The sequence below is a fragment of the Antechinus flavipes genome, chromosome 4 (genome assembly GCF_016432865.1).
Source record: "Antechinus flavipes isolate AdamAnt ecotype Samford, QLD, Australia chromosome 4, AdamAnt_v2, whole genome shotgun sequence".
Classification (NCBI taxonomy): Eukaryota; Metazoa; Chordata; class Mammalia; order Dasyuromorphia; family Dasyuridae; genus Antechinus; species Antechinus flavipes.
Genome location: NC_067401.1, coordinates 148,571,505 through 148,587,745, shown reverse-complemented (window position 1 = coordinate 148,587,745; position 16,241 = coordinate 148,571,505). Strand labels below are relative to the sequence as shown.

At 42.4% G+C, this 16,241-nt stretch overlaps 1 protein-coding gene across 4 annotated transcripts; it reads right to left on the bottom strand.

The window, feature by feature from the left end:
* Positions 1 to 1,056: 1,056 nt before the first annotated feature.
* SLC25A19 (solute carrier family 25 member 19) lies at positions 1,057 to 15,774 on the bottom strand. 4 transcript variants are annotated; one of them, XM_051995111.1, is made up of 8 exons: positions 15,526 to 15,774; positions 13,417 to 13,531; positions 12,536 to 12,705; positions 12,186 to 12,341; positions 11,256 to 11,426; positions 9,599 to 9,782; positions 8,926 to 9,056; positions 1,057 to 3,005 (listed from the first exon to the last, which is right to left on the bottom strand). In XM_051995111.1, exons 3-8 carry the CDS (start codon positions 12,665 to 12,667, stop codon positions 2,808 to 2,810), a joined length of 972 nt encoding a protein of 323 aa, XP_051851071.1. In that variant the 5' UTR covers positions 12,668 to 12,705; positions 13,417 to 13,531; positions 15,526 to 15,774; the 3' UTR covers positions 1,057 to 2,807. The 4 variants fall into 4 exon arrangements, with proteins under 4 accessions (XP_051851071.1, XP_051851072.1, XP_051851073.1 ...); XM_051995112.1 differs by having other exon boundaries at positions 13,417 to 13,528; XM_051995113.1 differs by lacking the exon at positions 13,417 to 13,531 and having other exon boundaries at positions 15,574 to 15,774.
* Between the last annotated feature and the right edge of the window lie 467 nt (positions 15,775 to 16,241).

Sequence of the window (16,241 nt, the reverse complement as noted above, 5' to 3'; positions counted from 1 at the left end):
CCCAGCCCCAATGGTGGTATCTGATTTATCTGCCACAGAGATTCTTTAACCTTCTGTGTCATGGACCATTCTCAGGAAAGTCTTAACATATCTTTAACACTATGTTGAAGATTGGTGAAAATCAAAATTTCCCCCCACTCCAGTTTGGGAACCCCCTCCCCCTAATATAGTCAAAGATCCCATGATGAATTCAAGGGAAGAACCCCAGATCTAATCCAACCTCTTCAGGGTATTGCCCTGATTGAATTCATAATGCTCATTAGCTGCCTCTGAAGCATTCCAGAGGCTGGTCCCAGCATCATGAATGGTATAGAGGGACTCTCAAAAGTCTTAGTGCAAATTTAAGCTTTAACAGAGAGAAACACTAAGACTTTTGGGATACTCTATAAGTTGTACAAGAAATTTCATTAGCCCCTAAGGTTAGATTTTTTTCTTTCTTTCTTTCTTTTTTTTTTTTGGCTGAGACAATTGGGGTTAAGTGACTTGCCCAGGGTCACACAACTAAGAATTATTAAGTGTCTCAGGCCAAATTTGAATTCAGGTGCTAAGGTAGGATTAATGCTTTCTCTTCCAAAGCCATATGGGTTCTGAAACTTTATAGTTGACTCTGACAGGCCACAATTTCTATGAACCTGTTTTCTCTCCTGCAAAATGGAGTCACAGGATCAGACTGAGAGATGAAAGGGACTTTTGAATACAAATCTCAAATCTCAGGTTTGTTGAAAAGGACCCATGTCTACAAGGTACTACATATATACACATGTGAGCGATAATTATATAGAAAAATGTTTAGTTTACTATTTAAACTACTCCCTCTGCCCTTCATTATCTAACTCTAGACTGTAGGAGAATGGAGTTGGCTGTAACTCCCACCAGCAGCCCAGTCAATGAGAAAAGTCTGATAGCAGGTGAAGTTTTTTCTAAGACAGAGGTAGACAGATTAAGCCTTTTTTTTTTTTTTTTTTTTTTTTTTTTTTTTTGAGTCATCAGAAATGAGAGAAGAGCCTGGAATTTTTTTAGTCAGGAGCAAAAAGTAGACAATTAAACAGAGCCAAGTTGGTGAAAATAGGATTTTACTGCATTTGAGTATACATTGTTGACTTTGGAAGTGTATAAAAATACATTCAGGGAGCTGACTTCCCAACAGTTCCAAAGAGGCAAACCCTTGGGTGCCAAGCTGGGGACCCTGATGAGAAGGCTTTCTACAGCAGTTTCTGCTCACTCACATGACAGCATCCAAGGTACAGAAAAAGATGGTCTGAAAAGTAAAGTTTCTCACTCTCCAACATTTCTGAGTGTCATGGATTTCATGAAACAGAAATTATAAACTAGTTATTAAAGCCCAGCTTCCTTCAGCTGTAGGCCCTCAAGGTTTGTGGGTCAGAGAGGCAGCAGGAGGGACAATTAAGGCCCCTTTCTCAGGATCTGCAGCTCAAAGCAACCCTTCTAGCTCCCTCAAATAAGTTCCAGTATTGTGGAAAAGCCAGCAATCCTCACTCAGTTTGGATTCTCTGACTACTCAGCCAGGCTCCAGGGTGTAGGCCCTAGAACACTCAATGAGCATGGATGAAGGCAAGGAGTATGGCTGCTGTGGTCTGCCTCAGCTTTCCCCACCTCCTCCATACCCAACTCATATTTCCAGTGATTCTAAATAAATATCAAGCATGGGTTCCTCTAGCCTCACCACTGCAGAGCTGTGAACCCCGCCCTCACCACAACAGGTCACCTTTGCTAAGCTTAATAACAGGGCCCATGGGAATCACTCGTCAGGCACCAGCCCATGAATGGTCATCACCAGGGCATGTTCAGAGCCAAACACACATAGGGGCAGCAGCCTCTGCTCTCCCAAATTTCCTTGGAAGTGTTATTTTAGGGAATGAGTAGTTGGTATATAAAGGGAAAATGAAATCCTAGGGAGGTTGGTCACTCCTCCCCTCCCCTTCTACACCCATCTACTCACCACCACTTTCAAGTCCCTGTCATCTTTTGCTTGTTTCCCCAAAGCCCAAGGCCCCTAAGAGAAGGCTGTCAGTGAACAGTCTGGTCCATGCAGAGAGAACATTCAAATCGTGTCTGCCCAGACATCAAGGTCCAGGCAGCTGGGGATGAGGAGGTCCCTCAGTTTGGCACTGATTCTCCTTAAAGTACAAAAAAGGGGGATGAGCTGCAATGAAGGAAGGTAAACATTATTCAGAAAATGGAGTTTGGAAAAGGTGGGACTGCCTTTACCTCCTGCACTGGCAGGCTAATTTTAGAATGACTGAAGATAAAGTAATTTCTTCCTGTAGCCATTACAGGGGGAACAAATAAGCAACAGAAATGGTGGAGGTCACTTGAGAAATAAGAGAAAAGTAGTAAGGTATGTGGGCAGGAAGAAGAGAAGACTCTGAACTAAGGAATATAATTTCTGGTGACTAAAACAGGACAGGGACCACTTGCAGTGTCAGACACCAGCCTTAAAACTGCTCAAACATCAGCCTGAGGAGGGTACAGATACAGCACCTAGTCTGTTCTTTTCAAGTGTCTAGTAGAGAAGGGTAACATGAGGAAGTCAGGCCTTCTTTCTACCCCTTGGTCTAATGGGGGAAAATAAAAGCTTAGTCAATATATATGCCAACTCCCAAGTTTTCCCTAGAAATCCGAAAGAAGTTCCTTTTTTGGCAGCATATGAACTGAGTGCAGACGGGAGCTACCATCCCACTGAGTGCTCAGAGTTAAGGGCTTGGAGGTAATGGAGGAAGGACCCCCCACAGGGCACGAAGGAGCCGGTCTCCTGAAGTCCAAGTCTTGAAGCCCAAGACTTCGGCTCACTTGTCCTCTCTTCTGGTGTCTAAGGCATTCCTGCAGCTGAGGAGGTGGCAGAATAACTCATACCAGAAGAACACAAGGCCGGTTGACATGGCAGACTTCAGCAAGCTGGGAGTGAGGCCTTTAAAGAAGCCCTGGGTGCCCTCTTCTCGGAAAATCTTCTTGATGCAGTCCAGCAAGCCCTGATATTTTCGGACCTAGAGAAGGAAAACATGTGAAAACCTTGTGGGGAGGAGCAGAGAAGTCAGGCTGTGGTACCCTGTCTGGGTCCCCTAGGGATTCCACCCCTTGGGCAGCATGAAGTCAGAAGCATCCCATTCTTTCTCTTTCAAACTGTTTAGTCAGATTTGACCAGAGTTGCCTTGAATTCATTAGATGAAACGAGCCATTCCATTCCATTCCACTATGTATCCCAGACAGGACACCTTATTTTTCCCCTCTTGGGGAAAAAAAAAAAAGCTTATTGCTCTTTTTATATCACTTTCACTCATCAATAAACACCCCTCTCCCTCCCTCACAGAGAACTGTGCCTTTTGATAAAAGAATAAAAAAGAAAAATAGGAGAAAAAAATCAATCCAGCCAAAATGACTATTGACTGAGACCTGATGATCTGTATGTCAGAGACTTGTAAGTTATAATAGAACATTATAAAAGATCTGATGAAAAATAAAAAAATAAAAGATCTGGTGAGAAGAGTACAAAAAGCAGGATACAGAAGCTCTAGAAAGCCTGCTGTGGAGAGAGGGTCAGGGAACCTCAGGAGAGCTGTTGTTCTACTATAGGAATCCATTCCCTTCCTCCTGCCTCCCCACCCCCCAACACCTGGGCAGACACCATTTAACTTACAGATCAGGTCTTTCTTGATCTTTTAGGATCAAATGCACTTGGAAAACTCCTGAGCACAGGATGAGCATTATGCGATAACATCCCTCTCTGCTAGAATAGGAAGCAGAAAGTCTGTCTTCTCTGACAGAATTAAGAACCTATTTCTTTCTTCCCTCTATACTGGTGTCTGCTGCTTGTACAGTAAGTGTGTCCTTTGAAAACTTTAGAGCAAAGCTGACAACAGTTGGGCCTATTGGCTGGGCCTACCATGTAGACATGGTAGGTACAAGCACACTTTCTATTGTTGTTTTAAATAAATCCAAATTCTTTTAATGGTAAAAAATTCTGCTGTCTGGAATACAAGTATTTACTTTGTGAAGAAAAAGTTGTCATGGAATGGCCCAGGACTTCCTCTGCTGGCCAGTAATACACAAAGAGCACAGGGAAGCACAAATGCTCAAAACTTGCTGGCTGGGGATACATATGCCTCATCTCAAGTCTTTCTGGGAATTCTTTCTGATGACTGTGGGGGGTAAGACAAAAGGAAGAATCAGCTAACAAGTTTCCAGTTTTTCTTAAGTCTTTGTCCTCCTTTTCACTTTAGGCTCTCAATAAACACCTCTCACTGGGTTCTATTTTGGTCTCCCCGAATCCAATCCCTTTTCCCCACAATCAATCCTATGTAACAGTTTTTTTCTCCCCTAAGAACATCTCCAATTATATGTTCTTCTTTTCCCCCACCCCAATTCCATTACAATTTAGACTCCCATCTCTTTCTGCCCTTATTTTTAATTACTACCTGCTCCCCCACCCACAGCTCTAGTCAAGATTTCCCAGCATATACTGTGCACACCCACCCCTCTCCAAGTCTCTGCCAGTGCCATCCCTTCCACATCACAAGATCCCCCTCTCCCAATACTTTGTTTATTGAAACCCTATTTGTCCTTCAAATCCCAATTTGACTTTCACCTCTTTCATGAAGTTATCTGATTTCTCTAGTTGAAGAGCTAACTCCCTCGTGTGAACTTCCACAACCCTTTGGTTGCACCTCTCATAAGGAACTTATTTACATGCTACTTTTCATTTAGCTGAAGACGAATTCATACAACCAGGTCCACTATAAATTTATATTATCTCATCTGGGCCCTCACCACAGCAAGGCAATCCTTTGATTTCTCCTTAATTTATTTGTTCTCTATCACTTTTCCCAAGCTTTAAACCTTTTCTCTTCAAGGTTTTCCCACACCATACCACACTCTTTCCATATCCTCTCAGAAGAGCTCCTACTATATTTACTTAGGGAAAAAAAAGCCATTTAACTTGAGTCCTCTTTTTTCTTTTGCTACATCTCAATGTAGAACTCCTTGACATCATCACTCATTATTTCTACCTTTATACCAGTTTCTGATGAAAGAAAGTCTTTCTCTAAAACCAGGCTAACCCCCCTTTTATCTCCTCCCATTTGATCTGGCTGTCTACCTCTCAAATTATTCATCTGTCTCTGATCTTCAGTCTTTTCTTAGTTACTGGCTTATACTCTGCTACCTACAAACATTCTCAGGTCTCCTCTAACCTAGAAAAACCCTCACTAGCACCAGTCTCAAGCTATTGACCTACAAGTTTCTTCCCTTTTAAAAACAAGACTAGTAAAAGTTTCATCTACACCCTCTCCCCTACTCCTCAAGTCTTTGCAATCTGGTTTCAGATTTCAACACCTAAACAGAGTTGCTCTACTCTTCTTAACTGCCAAATCCAGTGGTCTTAACTTTAAACTCCTAACAAGTTTTTCATGAGCCTATTTTCTCTTCCCACCTTTTTGATCTCTTCTTCTTGAAAGCCTTTGCTGGATCAGCATCTATATGTTTCTATGGGTATACATCCCCAAGTTTATCTGTTGGTACATACTAACCCATGCCCAAGGCACACAGGTATATCTGTTATGTCTTCTCTGTTCTGATGATCTCAGTGGATCATGGGTCCAATGATCATTTCTAAACAGATGACTCTCAAATCCATGTATATAGTCCTACTCTTTCTTCTGAGTTCCAGTTCCCCATCATCAAAATGTCTTGTAACATTTCAAGTTGAATGTCCTAGAAATACTATCAACTCACAACCTGTCTGAAAAAGAACTCACTATTTTCTCCTTTTTACTGAGGGTACAGTCATCTTTCCAAGCACCAGGTTCACAACCTAGTGGTTGTTGTTCAGTCATTCAGTCATGTGTGACTTTTTGTGATCCCATGTACCACAGCAATCAATACTGGCCATGGAGTTTTCTTGGCAAACATACTGGAATGATGTGTCATTCCCTTCTCCAGCGGATTAAGGCAAAATTAAATAATTTGCCCAAAGTCACACAGCTATTATCTGTGGCTTCCTGACTCCAGGGTCTTCCTGACTCCAGGCCCAGTATTCATTGAGTGACCTGCTTACTTTCCCACAATCTCAGAGTCATCAATTCCTCCCTCTACCTAACCACAGATTTCCAATCAGTTGTAAAATCTTCTTGTTTTTTCCTCTATAACATCACTTACAATAATCCCCTTCTCTCTGTACACACAACTAATAACACCTGATTCTGGGCCCTTGTCATCTCCAAAGTAATCTTGCTTCAAGCCTTCCCCCTCTCCAATTCATCCTCCACATTGCTGCCATAATACAGGTGTTATGATGTCACTCCCTTGCTTGATACATTTCTGTGGCTCTCTATTACCTCAAGTAAAATACAGACTACTCTTTTTCCCCCGCTTAAAATCAACCTCGCTTTAGCCTTCCTTTCAGGTTTTTTACACATTATTCCCCTTCCTGAACACTTCAGACAAGTTCAAAGTAGCTACGCTGTCCCTCACACATCACATTCCATCTCCATGCTTTTGTACAAGTTAACCCTCTTGCCCACACTCTCTTTCCTCACCTACCCATCTTAGAACAACTTCTTCCCTTCAAAGTTGAGTTCAAATAAAACTTCCTAAAGGTTTGCCCTCTCTCAGAGGTCAAAGTCTCCTCCTGCAAATTCCTTTGTAGTTTCAATAAAAACTTGCAAACAGTTATTGCTTTACAGAAGTGGATCCTTCTGTAGTCTTCTACTTAGAGTGATTTTTACATAATGCAAATTTGTTATAGGGGAAGAAGGGAGGAAAGGAGGCGGTTTCTCAACCATGGAAGGAGAAGACTAGCACAGGGACATATGAGGTCAAGGACAGAGAAGCAAGAACAGGGTTAGGGCCAGCTGCATGGAGGCCTAGCTGAACCATGAAGAAGAACATAGGGAAAGACAAGTAGGGTGTGGACATGGACACAGACAAAAGACAATTAACACACAGGGACTGTACAGGCAGGTAGGCAGATTGGCAAAGCAAGTTAAAGATCTATTCTCTCAATTCCGGAGGCCTCAAACAAAGCCCTCAATCCAGCAATAATGGTGGTCTCTCCACACATCCGTTCTGCTTTCACTTGGAGAATTTTTCAAAACTTTTCAGGGAGTAGGGAATAGAGTGCTGAGCCGAGGGGCAGGAGTGGTAAGAAAGCAGGCAAGCACAGTACTGTACAGTAAAGCTAACAGGGGTTTGGGGGGAATGTGGGTTTTTCAAGAATTCTTTTTATAAAGTCAAATTTGCATAATATGAATTTTTATGTAAAGCAAGAACTCTCTATGTATTTACAAATATTTCTTGCCCAATGGAAAGCAAGGACTATCTCATTCTTATCTTTGTACCCTATTGCCTACCACAATGCCTGACATGTAATAGTACATATTTCATAAATGTCTGGTGATTAATTATATTCCCTACTAGATCATCAGCCCTTTGAAGGCAGAGAAAATGTTTGTTTTTTGTATCCACCTTATTATCCCCCACAGTATCTAGAATAAGAGCCTGTACATAGTAGGTAATCAAGAAATGTCTATTGAAAAAAGAAAGTGAACAGAAAACATATATTAGAAAGTAAAGTTTATACTACCAAGCATTAATAAAAGAATTCCTTTAAATTCTCCCTTTAAGGAAAGCCCTTATTTAGTTCTTATTTCAATATTGCAGGAATCTACAATTTCTTCCATGGAACTAGGGTACTCCTTTTGTCAATAGTGAATAGAATAGGTAGGTGATGCAGTGGATGGAACGTCAGGAGGAACTGAGTTCAAATCTGGTCTCAGACACTTAACACTTCCTAGCTGTGTGACCCTGGACAAGTCATTTAACCCTAATTGCCTCAGCAAAAAAAAAAAAGAGAGAGAAAAAAAGAAACTGAATGCAACGCCTTGATTCAGGAGATGTTTTTTGAGAGTTCCTGTAGCTAAAAAACTAAGCTGTAGCTAACCTGATGACAAAAGTCTTCCTAGCTAATTGAGGCTTATCTTCAGATGACAGCTTCCACTGGCCCATACTCAAAACATTTACAGCCTGGCAGGTCCAATCTACTGGAGTCAGCTCCAAGCCACAATAAGGCAACAGAAGCCTTTTTTTTTCCCTCTCAATCAAACTAATAACAACAAAAAAGAATCAAGCATCAACTATATGCCCTAAGTAATATGGATGTAAAGACAGATAAGTAAAAGGAGCTACTCTCAAAAAGTCTCCAGTTTAAAAAAGGGAGAAAAAGGTAAGTACAAATAATGATAAAAGAAAAAGATGATGATAAGAGAGCTAAAGAAGGAAAATGGAATTGCAGACAATACACGATAAGAAGTTTGAGAAGGGAGATGTCCAATCTATCTATGAACTGGAATCAAACTGTCTATATAGAACCTATGTCGATTTGTGGGAAGAACTCTGAGCCACCTTTTTTTTTTTTTTAAATGCCCAGGCCTTCAATTCCCCCAACCAGATAGGCAGGTTCCTTCGTCTATGTCCATACACTTTATTGATAAGTATCTACAAAGGGCACTGTGGGGGAGTCTTCTATCATCTTCATAAGAGTTTTGCACCAACTAGAGAGGTTGGCTTTTTAATGAGAGGAGAGGAAAGCTGTCACTACTTAAGTCGGGTATGGTCCTCAGTTTTCACGGAGAGAAGCCAAAGCAGAAGGTTCTACATATAGTTATTCACCATTCTGTGGATCTGACCACAGGGCCATTCCTTACATCCATCCCCTCCTTTCCATTCCCTTTGCCAACACCCTCATTCAGGCCCTCATCACTTCTTGCCTGTTACTACTATAATCACATCCTTTGCTCCAGGTTCACCCCCTAAATCTATCCTATACTCATCACAGCCAGGTTAATATTCCTAATTAATTAAAATCTCTGATCTGAAAACCTTCTCTGGATCCCCACTGAGACCATTTCTTACCTTCCCAAAGGGTTCTCGGGCTTTCTCAAAGCCACCCACCTGCAACCTCTTCTTAAAGAGGTCCAGGGGATATGTAAGAGTCTTGCTGATGACACCAGCTCCGCTGCCACATAGCAGATTTTTGAGGTTTGCTGCAACAAAAGCAAAGGGAGGTCAGAGAAGAAAAAGAAAAAATGCTTTCTGAGGTCTTCATCCCAGACAGGCTTCATCCCAGCAGAAGCCTTCTTCACTTGTCTCAGAAGAACAAATCCTAAAATTCTTCTTCAGTCACAAGAAAGGATTTTGTACAGGAAAAGAAATAGGAAGTCGATTTCTACACTAATAGTAAGTAGCTACAGATTAGCTCTGGCTATGTCAGGATGGGAGGGCCTCTTCTCCTCACAAAAATTCCACCAAAGGCCAAATGAGATAACTTTAAAGTTACACACAAAGTTCAAGGACAGAATCTTAAAGACTACAGTCGTCCAACCAGCCTCCTCATAGCCACCAGAGAGAGAACAGAAGATGTGACCAGCAAGGCTTCAGGGAGGGGTTCAGAGACAGGGGTGAGAAAGTCTAGTGGGCTGGAAAAGGAATCAGACCTCTAAGTATGTATCATGTTCACTCCCTTCCCTCCATGGGCCAATATAGAAATGTCACTACAGAGGCTGCCCCCTCCCTTCCCCCCACTCACCATTTTTCTTTCCATCAACTGGAATGGCCCATTCATAGACTTGCTTCAGGGCACTGTAAAAGGAGAATTGGAATCCCGCATAAGGGAAGATGGCAATCAAAGTGGGTGGCAAGCCTCTGTAGAAAGCCAATGGACCTTCAGTCTTGTACATCATCATCACGCCATGTCGGAGATTTCTGTAGATCTGCACATGCACAGGTAGTTCTGGTGAACTTATAAGGTCAAAAGATCTCAGGTTTAAAGCTGAATGGCATCTTAGAAGCTATCCAGCTCAACCTTCTAATTTCATTGATAGATAACTGAGGCACAGAAAGTTTAAAGAGCATGCCTAGGATCATACAGCCAGAATATGTCTGAGACAGGATTTGAACTCAGATCTTCTTGACCTCAGATCCAGTGCCCATTATATGGCCCTGCCTCTCTGGGCTTTATTATCCTGACCCCCAGTAATAACATAACTAACAAGTATCATTTCTGCTATAAAGGTTAGTGAAACTCCAAAGAAAACACCCAAGGTAAATCCAAGGCACATGGACTGACAATGTGGACAACATCAGGGGGAATCTGTAGGGATTTCCATTGTTTGCCTGCTTCCTTTAACTTCTATCTAAACACAATTCATTAAAATTAAGTCACAATTGTCATAATATCCTAATGCCTCAGGCAACCAGAGTTATACACAAAGTAAGATATAAATGCTACAGATATAAATGCTATTCTTCTTTTATTATTTTATTTTCCCCCAATTACATGTAAAAATCATTTTAAAAATTCTAAGTTCCAAATTCTCTCTATGCCTTTCTCCACAACGGTGTGTCTGGTTATCTTGCCAAGGATTGTGATCTTCAAGAGGATGCCTACTATAACTGTGGTAGAGGTGGCCACATTGCCAAGGACTGCAAGGAACTGAAGAGGGAGAGAGAGCAATGCTGCTACAACTGTGGAGAACCCAGCCACTTGGCTCGCGACTGTGATCATGCAGATGAGCAGAAGTGCTATTCTTGTGAAGAGACTGGGCACATTCAGAAAGATTGCACTCTCACTGAGAAGATAAGCAATTTGATATAGACTAAATAGGTTTAGTCATGTTGGTAGAAGGTTAAGGAGGGATATAAAATATTTTTGTTAATTGAAATAAATGTAATTTAATTTTTTAAAAATGTTCATTTCTGTTGCATTTAAAATATGATTTTGTTTACACAAAATCAAAATACAAATCCCTTTTTGGAAAGACACTATTATGTAAAGTATACACCAAATACTAAGAATATATATATGTATATATATATATATATATATATATATTTTTTTTTTTTTTTTTTTTTTGCTGAGGCAATTAGGATTAAGTGACTTGCCCAGGGTCACACAGTTAGGAAATGTTAAGTGTCTGAGATCAAATTTGAACTCAGGTCTTCCTGACTTCAGAGCTGATGTGCTATCCACTGCACCACCTAGCTGCCCCAAGAATATTCTTAAAGTACTTTGAATTATTCTGGGTCAATGATAACTAGTTATTGATAGAATCAATATCAGCTATCAGGAATCTTTCAAATCTTTTCTCTAAGCAAATGAATCTCACTTAATTTGACATTTCCTTGGCGGACCCATTTCCCAGCCTTTTAATGATTCTGTGCCTTTCTGACCCCTGACCACTCACCTTAGGCTCCCCTTGAGCAGCAAAGCGAGTTCGGAGAACATCAACAGGCTGCACTGCAAGAGTGGCAGTACAGGCAGAGAGGCCACCACATACAAAATGCACTGAAAAGTCACGTGGATCATGTCTCATAGTTCTGTGGACCAATTCAGTCAGAAGCTCAAAGGTCACAAACTATAAGAGACAAAGACAACAAATCTGATGGATATGGCCAAGCTTCACTATCATAAATTCTATTATGGATCCAAAGTGGATACCACCACCCCAAATGGGTATCTCCTTAGGCACCTCTTTAGGGGAAATTAATGTCACTTCAGCTTTTACTTTCCAAATGGTGCTGTGTAGCAGAACCTCAGAGGAAGAATTGAAAAACCAACCACATTCAATCAATATTGACTTGAGAATGCAGTGTGGCATGGGAGAAGGGGAACTGGGCTAGGAATTAGGATACTTGGGCCACTAGTCCTGGTACCTCACTCAATCACTTAGATAAATCACCTGTATTTCAGTGTTCAATTTCAAAGAAGGATGATAACACCTGCTGCCTTATCTGCTTCACTGGGAGACTCTAATAAGATGTTTGTGAAAATCCCTTAAAAAGTACTATACAAATAGAGTTATTACTGATTATATTCATGAACTATCTGCAGGAAATATGGCACAAAATCCATTCTATGCTGTATAATATATAACATGCTGTGGCTATTTAATTATGTGTGGTGAGTATACAGTGGAAGGGACACATTTTTCAAAGCTCATTCTGAATATAGTTCAGAAAGTATTTCACATGAGACAAACAGAAAACACTTTGATAAAATTATTCCTGCCCTTTCTGAGACAATCCTCTAAGAGCAGTTGCCTTGCTGACCTCATCTATAATCCTTCATTACGCTACTGAAACCTTGGGTCATTGACCTGTTCTTTGCCACTTACTTGGACAGCTCCATAACCTATGGAGAGAATTTGGGCTGGAATATGCCCCTTCCAGAATGCTGTTAGGCCTTCCTCCTTCAGGATCTGCCTCGCTGCCTGTATTATCCCATAGTATTTTGCATGTGGGTCACTGGATGACAGGTGCTCAACCTGAAGCTATAAACCAAAGAATACGGGGAGGACAAAGGGAAAGGGGGAGGGAACAGGTGAAAGAGACTTTGTTCAAAAAGAAGCAGAGAACATTCTTAACTTCAAAGAGGCAGATCCAGTTTCAAGTATCACAAACAACTTTTGTAAAGGCAGCTAAACTAGTGTTCCATCTATCATATATCATAAAGAAAGAGAGGTACCTGGAAGCGAATTTTGATGACATCTAAGGGGCTAATCAAGGCCCGAGTAACCAGTCCAGAGGCAGACCCAGCCACTGCCACATCTACCTTGGAATTCTTCTTCCTGTTTGGTTTGGGGTCATAACCGACCATCCCTGCCTTTCTCACGTGCAATGTCCATCCGCGTTAAGCTAAAAAGCAAGAGACAGGTGGGAAAAACAGAAGCAGCTTGGTCAGAGATTGTTCACAAAGTAGTTTTCTGAAGCAAATCAAGTGTGCTGCCAAATTTCTGACATATGTCCAAAAGTAAGAACAAAACAAAAACTTAGGCTGCATTTAGAATGTGAGTCTATTATACAAGGACCATATTTTCTTGTAAACAGTGTCTAGAACTCAGGAAACCTTTTAGGAAAGTAGAGAGTCATGGAGCATTAACACCACCTGGACCTGGAATTTTCAAGAAACAAGCCCTCGATTGAAAGGCAACCCACCATAGTGTATAGAAGGTCACAATAGCTAAATTTTCACAGGCAAGTCAATCATCTCTCAGTGCTTCAGACAATTTGAAGTTACAGATAAAGTTCATTCCTTCTAAAAAAGCCTAATCAATACACAGGCCATTTATTAAGTGCTTACTATGCCAAGCACTGTCTTAGATACTAGAGATTAGTTTGAAAGACACCCGTGAGTTCATATTAATTTCTATGCTTAATTCTCTGCTTCTAGGAAGAGAAAGAGAAAGGAATTAAGTATTTAGTAAGCACCTACTTCATGAGATGTGCTAAGCACTTTACAAATATTATCTCATTTCACTCACAACAATTCTCTAAGATAGGTGCTGACCTTCTATACACTATTTTACTATTGAAGAAACTGAGGTAATCAGAAGTGATGTAACTTACCCAGGGTCACACAGCTAATGAGTATATGGGGTCACATTCAAACTCAGGTCTTTCTGACTCCAGGCTCAGTGCTCTATCTGCTCCATCTAGCTGACTTGTTTTTGTCCACTTTCTGCTGAAATAAAATTATTTTTCTTCCACTCTCCCTTCCTCTTCACATACAGTCCAGTTTGGATAAATTACTATTATGTTTTCTATTCTCATCTTAGAACTTTAGAAAATAGGAGATCGGAAAGTATTTTAATTTCATGTTCATAACAACCCATTGAGGGAACTATTACAGATATTGTTTTCTTTTAATCCAGGATGAAACTAAGTTTTAGAAGGATTAAGTGAATTTGACTGTAATTATACAAGGCATCCCCAAAATCTTAGCTTTAAAACTGCATTAAGATTTTTGATAGACAGGAAGCTGGGATTCTAACCTGTTTTCCTGACTCTAAGCTGAGACCTCTTTCCATACAATCTATTAACATTATGCCTTTACCCCACTTCTATTGCTTTTCTTTCTCAATTTTTTTTTCCTTTTCTTCAATAACCTCCAAATAACGCTCCTACCAAGAAAGCAGCACTACTGCAATCCTAATACCTGTGGCCTTCCCATCTGTGAAGTCTTTGCAAGTAAAGATGTCTGCCATAGTTTCAAGTGGGGTCCAAAATGATGCCTTCCTCCAATAACAGGCTTATTAAAGACCAAGCCTAAGTGTGTAGGCGACAGGTCGATTCTCCAAAAGCCCCCACAGCTGTGAATCATAACAACCTTGAAGGAGTTGCAAAGCAGCCTTTGGAGATTATGAATTGGGAATGAAATAAATTGGAGGCAGAGGGAAGAGGAGAGAGGTCAGAGAATGCAACTGTCTCTCAGTCTCCTTGTATCATTATCATCCTCTCACACGAAGGGATCCCCAGCAGCCACTAGCAGGTTGCTCCTGTAACAGGCCAAGGTATATTTCCTAATATCCACAAATAACATGATTTAAGATTCCTGAAGTTTCCTGTGAAGGTACAGGCTGTGAATGGAACACCTGAGGAGAGGGAATTCCCCAGGACACACTGGGGAGAGAAAGCCACGGCTGAGCCACAAAGGCCACATGCGCCGACCCTCTCATTCATCAGAGAAGGAAAGTGAGACAGAGACTGACCCTGGATACCAGGCTCCTGCCTGTGAGCTGGGGGAGGGGGCTGGGGGAGAGAGGGAGTAACACACCTCTCTACTCTTCTGTCTGTGGGTATCAGTGCATTCTGGTCTGTACCGCTGGGGGCCAACCCCTCTGGATGGGAACTGTGCTCCTCCCAGGCTCTGGGTGCAAACATGTTCGAGTATGAAACCATCTCAGCATGTGTCTGCGTCTGAGTGTGAACACACTCATCTACGGCGTGTGAGCACTGATACCTTCCTGTGTGTCTCACCAGACACTCCCCTGCATGAGTACGAAGGCCTTCATCTCTCTGTTAGGACATGGAGATCCCTGTGTATATCTCCAAGTGTAAATGCCCTCCCCTACATGTTCAGGGATGGATATCCATGTATGTCTGAGTGTCTGGGCTGAGATGCTGTGTGTGCACGTGTGTGTTTTTGGGACCAGACACCCCCATGCGTGTATGTCTGAGTAGGAAGACCTTCATTTGTGTGTTCAGCCATGGACACCCCCGTGTGTGTATCCGGGAGTGGTCACGTGTGTCTGAGGGAGGCGCCCTCCTCCCTTCCCCCATCAATGGCACCGCACTTGAGGGCTGAGCCCCCAGTTCCAATCCCGCCTCGGCACGAAAGTGTTCCGGGCTAGTCAGTTCCCCTTTAGTGTCAGTTTCCTCATCTGGTAAAAGGGGCCAATAACTGCGCCCGCCTCCCGGAATATGAAGGACCAAAGGGGATCCCGCCTGTAAAGCGCCCCAGAAACCCGCATGTGCGCCGCCACTTTTGTATATATGTACGTGAAGCGCCCCGCCTCCCCACGTGAACACATATGTACGCGGTCCGGTAGGTGAGGACATATGCGCACAGGTCACCCGCTCTCCGGGATCTATTCCCTGGCTCGTTTTCTCAGAAGTGTCAGAGGTGGTGGGGGCATGAGGAGGGCAAGAGAGGACAGAGGTCACTGGGTCACTCACCCGGCTCCGCAGGCCCTGCCCGGCTCCGCACTCCACTCTTTCCTTTACCTGACGTCTCCTGACAAGAAGCTGAGGAGATCCGCTGTGAGTGATGGGACTACGATCCAATCACAGCGGCCTTTCTCGCGGCTCTCTCCGCCCTTTGGGCAAATGGCCGCTTTCCGAGGGAAGGGCCTCTAGTCCTTCTATATCCCCCATCCGGCCAGGATGAGAATCCGGCCTCTGGAGAATCTTTCCACCCCACCCTAACGACGCAAAGCTTCCTGGGAGATGTAGTCCTGCAAGGAATGTGAGTTTCCGGACTCCCGAGGGAGCTGTTCTCGCTACTCTCACGTGGTTAGCGCCTCCAGCGCTGCTAAGGGCGGGGCGACTTGTTGAGCGCAAGGTGAAAGGTTAGCGGACAAGCCCGGCTTTCGAAATGGCAAAATACCGGCAACTAGATTGAAAAGAAAAAGAATGTTTAGCACAAGTTGGAATGTGTGTCCAGTTTATCACGGCTTGTTTATATGAACTTTCCTCCACTGGACCATAAACGTAACAGCAGGACCAAGTTTTCCCTTTTCTTTGTGTCTCCTGAATTTATATCCGTACCTGCCATGTAGTAAGGTGCTTGATAAATGTATATTGATTTGACTTGCAGACTCCCAGATTTATGGATGCAACCCCAGTCTCTCCCAATGCCAGTTGCTTGTTGGACATTTAAAACTGGAATGACT